This window comes from Arachis hypogaea, chromosome 5 (assembly GCF_003086295.3).
Source record: "Arachis hypogaea cultivar Tifrunner chromosome 5, arahy.Tifrunner.gnm2.J5K5, whole genome shotgun sequence".
Taxonomy (NCBI): Eukaryota; Viridiplantae; Streptophyta; class Magnoliopsida; order Fabales; family Fabaceae; genus Arachis; species Arachis hypogaea.
In genome coordinates this window covers 95,102,899-95,111,490 of record NC_092040.1, presented here as the reverse complement: position 1 = coordinate 95,111,490, position 8,592 = coordinate 95,102,899, and the positions used below count along the sequence as shown (strand labels likewise).

The following is an 8,592-nucleotide window of genomic DNA, read 5'->3' as shown; positions in this document are numbered from 1 at the left end:
TATATAGCAAGACGTTGAAAAAAATGCCATGTGGTTGTAAGGTACTAAACTAAGGTTTGGGTCCGTCTTGTCGTGCAAGTATTTCTCTCTTAACTTGAACCTTGAAGAAGGGGTATCTTTTCTTTTTTTTTTTCTTTTAAAATATATATTTCTGAATATTATGTAAATTTGACTAGGTCACCCCAAACTAAGCGTGAGCATCACGACAGTATAGAATACTCAATACTCATTCATTATATATATCATACTTTGTTTCACTTTACCATCATAAACTTCACTTCAGTTAATTAAATTCCACTAGATTTTTGTCATCTTGAACCCTTAATATATCACAATTAATATGAGTACTCCTCTTAAGCTAGGCGCTGCTTTCGGCTTTGGAACCATGTTTGGAGCCCTAATGAGTAGAGGTGCAAGAAATTTCCACTGCCATAGGGCATGTTATGCTGGCCACCATCCATGTCGCCGCCACCACCATCACCATCATCATGATCATAACCAAGAAGCTCAACAAAAGGAAGTGGCTGTGGCAGAAGATGCTCCGAAGGTTGAGGAAACTAGTGCAACTAATTAGTAGCAATATACTGTTGTTATGTGCACTACATATCTATTAAACCTATTCTTGTTGCACCAAATCTCAGTAATGGTGATGTTGTAGTTTGTAGGTTTTGGAGTTGTACTGTATGAGCTATATCTGATCAATAACACTATTTAATTTTACTATAGAATAAACCAAGTCCTGTTTAAATATTTGATTTGATTATTATTCGGATTACTTGGATGTCAATACTTGGAATCAATACATTCACTATTCAAAGGAAATTGCAACACAATTCAAAGTGCACAAAAGTTGCAGAGAGCTTTAAAATAATAACATTTTTTGTAAGTTTGAAACACAAGGAATTAGTCCCTCACCCCTATCAAGATTTATATGGTTTGGTTTCTTTTTTGGCAAAAAAATGGCTGCAATGAAGATTAATCATGCACGAAAGAACAATAAGCAAAAACAAGCATATAGAAGATGGAACCTCTAAAGTGCATGGTTCCTTTGGTGTGTAAAAGCACACAAATTCAATATTAACAACAATATATCATATTTCCCTGTGAAGAAGTTTGGTTACAAGAAAGGGCCATAACAGATTCAATTAAAAAAAAAAAAGTGTAAACATGTTCATTGTAGTTCAATGCAGGTATAACATGATATGATGATGACATAGAAGCCCTTTTGGAATCAATTGGGCTTGACATATGTATTGTCCTCTCTAAACTTGGCAATTTGACTTCTTATCATTAGTTCCACCTGGGGTTGAACAAACATGTGGGTACTATCCAAAATATGTATGATGAATTTGTCAGATGCAGGAAGTGAAGCATTCATATTGATGATATATTGAGCCATAGGTATGTCACTGCACAAGCCAATTTTGCTAATCTTTTTAGCAGAAAACAGAATATAGATCTGCAACTGTGACTGCTATTATCTCAGCTAACTATCAGAAAACCAAATCTAATGACACAAAATTCTTCAACAAATAAGAGCAAATCACTTACTACTCTCTCCATTAATAAATCTAACAGTACATAAGAAAGCTTTTCAAATAGGAACAACATGCACTAAGAAAGAAAAATGTTACCAGGAAATGAAAACTCCTTTAATGGCATTAACCATGATGTGTAACCTATTGCTTCAAGAATTTCTCCTGAAAAGAAACCAAGACCAAGTTATATGATAGTCAGCATTCACCAAAAGAGGTATCGAATACAAAGGCTACATAATAAAAATACTTGCTGAACTCAAGTCCTTCAACACTATGTGTGCATGATATTTAAAAGTATTAATCCAATGGCAGACTTGTATCAGATTAAACCCTAGATCCTTAATTTTCCGAGTAATGACTATGGTGATTCACTTTATCCTCTAAAGTGGATGCTGCACTTTACATAGAGCATAATTGTAAGAACCGAACCGGTGATCAAACCGGTTAGACTGGTTTACTAATTTACTGGTTCAACCGATAAATTATTGGTTAAACCGATAAAACTGGTCCCACATAAATAAAAAATATAAAATAGTAAAAAATTTTAAAATTTTAAAATACATATCATCAATAGTATCTTAATTTGACACAATAAAAATAATAATCTTTAAAATTAGTTGTACTACTACAATTGAATTAATGTTCTCGGACAATATTCAATCACTCCTGAATTCACCATCATGGCATGTTCATCCAACTTATAGCAGGTAATAATAATAATAATAATCCTATCCTTGTCATATAGTTTTAGTTCATATATATGGTCACATTATTCAAATTAAAGTCTTAAAAGCCTTTCAAAATCACATTATACTATTGATTCTTTTTTCTAATTTCAAAACTAACAATAAATTTTCCAACACTATGCAGCAACATTATTATTAAAGGCATCACCATCAACAAAAAAATCAACAATCTGCCATTAACTAGTTCAACAATATAACAAGTTATAACTCAACAATATATACATGATCAACAATCTGCCATTAAGTTATCAGTTATTCACTCCCTTCAACAAATTAAAATCTAGTTTGCAGATCGATCTGGATGAGACAGATTCTGGCACAGCAATGTTACATCAACAAAAACAACTATACCCACTACGAATCAGAACAAAAAAATCAACAATCTGCCATTAACTAGTTCAACAATATAACAAGTATAACTCAAACAATATATACATAATCAACAATCTGCCATTAACCTATCAGTTATTCACTCCCTTCATCAAATTAAAATCCAACTAAATAACTAAAAAACAGAGAACATATTTCACAGTTGGGAGACCAACCTGGATGAGGCAGATTCCGGCGACGGAGAGACAGCACCGCAGCAGCGACGGAGGAGACGCGACGGAGAGGTAGCACCGCAGCAGCGACACAGGAGACGCGACGACGATGACGAGAGACGCGAAGCCACGAACCCGACGTACTCGGACACACCGTGAAGCCGGCGAGACGAAGCAGAGGAAGAGAGTCTTCGAGACTGAGAGAGACTGCGAGGAAGAGAGTGTTGGTGTGATGAGGGGAGGAAGAGACTCGAGAAGTTGAGACTCGAGATTGTTGGTGTGATGAGGTGAGGAAGAGAGGCTTCCAGAGCACCAGCCTCCAGGTCCAGGGGTCAGGGGACGGGTACTGGGGATTGGGGTAGCCGTTTAGGCAGGGTTAGGGCTTTTTCTCTTTAAAGAAACAAAACGACAGCTTTTTCGGTAAGAAAAGAAAAGAAAAAAGAAGAGATTTCCGAACCGGCCGGGTTTCACAAAATCACCGGTTTACCGGTTTTAATCCAAAACCGGGCGGTTTAAACGGTTCTCTCCGATTTTGTTCCTTATGCAGTTATGCGGTCGATTTACTCAACCGGACCGGCCAAATGACTGGTTCACCGATTTTCTGGTCGAACTGGCCGGTCCGATCCGGTTCTTACAACTATGACATAGAGGACCAATATCTCTGTTTTTAACCCTTTACAAGAGGCAGAGAGAATGCTACAATGTTCTGAAAATCGAACAGTACATCGAACCATTCCGTCTATAGATGTTCAACTAGTTCAACAGAATAACCTAATTATAATGAAATAATACATAATCACCAATAATCAACACAAAAACATAAATATATTCTAATGTAAATCTAAAAAAATGCACAAAAAGTTAAAAAATTCAACATCATTATTCACTGTATTTGATTCCTATTATTAAAGCATAGGTAGCCTTCACAATTTCATTACTTACCTAAGTTGGTTATCAGGTGAAAAATGTGTCACTGTTGTGCTTGTTATATCGGAATACCTAGAAAACAAAATGATGCATATTAGTATTCAAGACAAAAATGTAAACTCAAAAACTCCACGAGCAAAGAAAATTAAACAATTGCTTGAACATCGTGATATATTATACAATGAAATTTTCAATTGTAAGCATCAAAGCTAATCAAAGGGCTTAAATAGAAATAAAATCCAGAGCAAGGGATCAGAGGAGAGAGGACCTAGAACAGAGGCAGCGACGGAAGAACGACAGAGCGGAAGCAACCCCTACGACGACGGCACGGGAGGAAGCGGTTTTCCTTTGTTTGTTGTTCACTTGTTCTTGTTCTTAGCTGAGTCTCGTTTTTTTTTTCTTGATCTTATTCTCAGATGCATTGGGCTGGGCTTAGAAAGTCACTTAGGCCCAAAAATAAAATAGAACTTCATTTCATATATCCAAAAACAAAATAGAACTCTCTTTTTTTTGGATATTAACCAAAAACAAAATTGAACTCTAGCAATGAGCCTTAACTCATTCGTTCTTTAAATTGTCTTCAAAAAATTTTTTTAATCAAATTCATTCTTTAAAAATTTTAAATTAATCATATTAGTCATTTCGTCACTTTGTTTATTGATAAAGTTAAAATTTACTAATGTGACACATTAAGTGACACTCTAAAACACTAAAGGACGGAGATACATACTACTAAAGGGGGCAATCGCCCTCCCAAAATTTTAATTTTTATTTAAAAAAAATAGTCTAGCCCCCCTTTTTTTATTTTCCAACCTCTCCCTTTTTGTTCGTACACTTTTTCAGCCCCTCTTATAATTCATACAAAAAAAAAGTCCAATAGCCTATTTTCTGCCCCTTTTTTTATTTCTCAGCCCTCCTCCCTTTTTGTTCGTACACTTTTTCAGTCCCTCCTTTTTGTTCGTACTATTCCCACTTTCACTTTGCAGGTAACAACTTTTGACTTTTTCTATTCTTCTTCTTTATCTCTTTAATCTTTTTATCTTTTACCTCTTTGACTCTTGTTTTTTTTTTTTTTGCATATTAAAAAAAGATATAGTAGTTTAACAAGTGATTCTTCACTCTTCTTTTTCAAAAAAGTTCTATTTTTATTCTTTTTTATTTCAATAAAATTATTAAACTAATAATAAAGACACATAGTCATACAAAAATAGAACAAATGAATTGTATTTAATCTACCATTATAATTTTCTTTTATATTTTTTGTTATTTTTTGTTAGTCTTGTCTAATTTTTTTATGTTTTTTATATATTTAGTTATTTACTTAATTTATTATTATTTGTTAATTAAGTTTATGTTATTATATGTTAGTTTGTATATTTAGTTTTTTTATTAGTTAACTATTTAATTATAATTTTTATATTTTATAAAGATTTAGATTGTAACTTACACTTTTTGCTAAATATATTTTTAATTATAGGAATTTATTTGGCCATTTGAATTATGAATAAGTTCAAAACCATTGATACATTTTTTAAAAGAAAAGATCAAGAGAATGAAAATGCTTCTACTATTACTACTCCAATGCTTGAGGGATCATCAAATTTTATTACTTCAAGTTTTTCATTGAATAGCTCAAAGCGTCCACGATTTCTTCCAAATCAACTGGATGTTTTTCGTCTGGAAAGAGATCCTGGAATGCGACCAATGATTTGGAAGTTTCCTCCAAATCAAAGAGATGAAATCCGTCGGGCTTATATTAAAGTTGGGCCAAATCAACCAATTCTTGATAATTATTCATTTTCTGGTGATAAAAGTCATTGTCGCTTTCAAGCTTCTTGGTTTAAATTGTTCCCATCTTGGTTAGAATATTCTATAGAAGATGATACTATATATTGTTTTCCATGCTTTCTTTTTGCTAAGGAACCTTCAATCAATACGGGTTCAAATGATTTTATTGAGAATGGTTTCAGGAATTGAAAGAAAGTAAATAGTGGAAAAGAATGTGCTCTTTTGAATCACATTGGCAAAGGTCCCAACTCATTTCATCATAAGGCGCTGAAATCATGTGATGATTTGATGAAACAATCACAACATATTGACAGACTTCTTCATAAGCAAACATAAGAAGAGATTGAAAAGAAATGAACTCGACTAGGAGCATTTATAGATTGCATTAGATGGTTGACATTTTAAGGTTGCGCATACAGAGGACATGATGAAAGCCAAAGTTCAAGCAATAGGAGTAATTTTTTTAAAATGTTGAAATTTTTTGGATCTTACAATGAAAGAGTGAAAAAGAATGTTTTGAGAAATGCTCCAAAAAATGCTAAGTATACTTCAAATGATGTCCAAAAAGAAATTCTACATATTCTTGCTACTAAGGTGAGAAATTCAATTAGAGAAGAGATTGGATATGCCAAATTTTGTATTATTGTTGATGAAGCTAGAGATGAATCTAAAAAGGAGCAAATGGCCATTGTTTTAAGATTTGTTACTCTAGATGGTTTTGTTAAAGAGAGATTCTCTGATCTTGTGCAACAACTTTAAAGAAAGAATTGATTTCTGTCCTTTCTCATTATAACCTCCAAGTTGAAAATATTAGGGGTCAAGGGTATGATGGTGCTAGCAACATGCGGGGTGAGTGGAATGGTTTGCGTGCTTTGTTTCTTAAAGATTCTCCACAAGCATATTATGTACATTGTTTTGCTCATAGGTTACAATTAGCATTGGTGGCAGCTTCAAGAGAGATACTTCAAATTCGTGAATTTTTTACTCAATTAAACTATATTGTTACTATTGTTAGTGCTTCTTCAAAAAGACATGATCAATTACAAGAAGCTCAAGCAATTGAAAATGCAAAGTTGGTTGCTCAAAATGAATTAGAAACAAGCAAAGGTACGAATCAAATAAGCATTTTACAAAGAGATGGGAATACTCGATGGAGCTCTCACTTTAATTCTATTTGCAATTTGGTAAAAATGTTTACTGCTACCAACATTGTTCTCAATAATATTATTAAAGACGAGACAACTTATGCACAAAGAGATTAGGCTTATGGTGTTAGTAAAATATTATTGTTATTTGAATTTGTTTTCACTTTACACTTGATGAAAGAGATTATGGGAATTACTAATGTTCTTTGCCAAGCACTGCAACAACAATCTCAATATATTCTTAATGCAATGCATATTGTTTCTGCATCAAAGTTACTTCCTCAACAATTAAGAGATAGTGGATAGTGCAATTTTCTTGCAAATGTTAAAGATTTTTGTGAAAAGTATGAAATTGAAGTCCCTAATATAAGCGCACAATATGTTTTTGGAAGAGGTCGATTTCGTCAACCAAGTGTGATAGTTGAGCATCATTATCGAATAGATGTATTCTTAGCAACAATTGACTCTCAAATACAAGAGTTGAATAGTAGATTTAATGAGCAAACAATAGAGCTTTTGACTTTGAGTTGTGCTTTGGATTCTAAGAACAATTTCAAATCATTTAATATTGAAGAAATTAGCAAGTTAGTAGAGAAGATTTATCCCTTTGACTTTTCTTCTAATGAGCTAAATATTTTCAAATCTCAGTTGTAACATTATCAGCATGATATACCAAATTATTTGAAAGGCATTAGTACACTTTTTGAATTGTGCAATAAGTTACAAGAAATGGAAAAATCAAGAACTTATCATATGGTTGATAGATTAATATGTCGTGTTTTGACTCTACCAGTATCTACAGCAACAACAGAAAGAACTTTTTCAGCAATGAAAATTGTTAAGATAAGACTTCGAAGTAAGATGTGGCTGATGAATTTCTTATAGACAATTCGGTCATTTATATAGAAAAAGAATTAGCAGCTATTTTCGACACAAATTCAATTATAGATGATTTTAAAAATAAAAAAAACGTCGAATAGCCTTTTCATGATACAAAATTGTAAGTGGTAACTTTTATATATTATTATTGTCTTACTTTGATTGAGATTATATATTTAATTTTTTTAATTTTATCAATAGAAATAGTAATATAAAATAACTTTTTAGTAAATTATTAAACACCGTTTTCCCTAAATAGTTAGTCTAGCTCCGCCTCTGAAAACACATCTAAGAATCTTAATTGACTATTAAGATAATAAATTTATGAAATTAGATCAAATCAAAACTTATTTGTAGGGAGAAACTTGAGGAATTAGAATCTCTCAATTTGGAGTTGATTTGATCTAATTTAATAAACTAATCATGTTAATAGTCTATTAAGATTTTTAGGTGTGTATTGAGGTGTCATTTAACGTTACATTAGCAAATTTTGATATTATTAACAAACAAAATGATGGAAGTATTAACATGACTAATTTAAAATTTTTAAAAAATAAATTTAATTAAAAAAATCTTTCAGAGACCAATTTAAAATATGAATAATTTTTTAAGGATTAATTTAACTATTTACTCGTTAAAATAATAAGAATATAGTGCAGCTGAAGCTTGGATGAGATGGTAAATTTGACTGTCTCTTGAAGTGTCTCTTGAAGAGCTGCACCAAATTCGATTTTCAAAGGGATTGGAATGGAGTTTAATAACCTTAGTATGAGTGAGTAGGTACGTGATTTGTGTAATGGCCAAAAATAAAAAAAAATAAAGTATTTCTAAAAAAATCACCTATTATTAATAAACTAAAAATACAACATTCATTGTTTAATAAGGATGTTCAAGGATCAACCTTTTAAAATTATAATACATGTGAAATATAATAATACATATACATTCAATTATAACCTTAAGAAAGATGAAATAAAATGTATCGGTCATTATTGTTGCACCTATATTGTAATGGTATAAAAAATGA

General features: G+C 32.0%; 1 protein-coding gene across 4 annotated transcripts; it reads right to left on the bottom strand.

Moving 5' to 3' along the window:
* Positions 1-1,070: 1,070 nt before the first annotated feature.
* Positions 1,071-4,152, bottom strand: LOC112802052 (general transcription and DNA repair factor IIH subunit TFB5). 4 transcript variants are annotated; one of them, XM_025845049.3, is made up of 5 exons: positions 4,022-4,152; positions 3,769-3,825; positions 2,830-3,597; positions 1,635-1,700; positions 1,071-1,409 (listed from the first exon to the last, which is right to left on the bottom strand). In XM_025845049.3, the coding sequence occupies exons 4-5, from the start codon at positions 1,667-1,669 to the stop codon at positions 1,232-1,234; spliced, it is 213 nt and encodes a 70-aa protein (XP_025700834.1). In that variant the 5' UTR covers positions 1,670-1,700; positions 2,830-3,597; positions 3,769-3,825; positions 4,022-4,152; the 3' UTR covers positions 1,071-1,231. The 4 variants fall into 4 exon arrangements, with proteins under 4 accessions (XP_025700834.1, XP_025700835.1, XP_025700836.1 ...); XM_025845050.3 differs by having other exon boundaries at positions 2,830-3,579; XM_025845051.3 differs by having other exon boundaries at positions 2,830-3,033.
* Positions 4,153-8,592: the final 4,440 nt, after the last annotated feature.

Coding starts and splice junctions, on each gene's coding strand:
- LOC112802052 (XM_025845049.3), bottom strand. CDS start 1,669: ATGGTTAATGCCATTAAAGGAGTTTTCATTTCCTG. Junction 1,410..1,634: donor AAAGGAGTTTTCATTTCCTG/GTAACATTTTTC, acceptor TGGCTTGTGCAG/TGACATACCTATGGCTCAAT.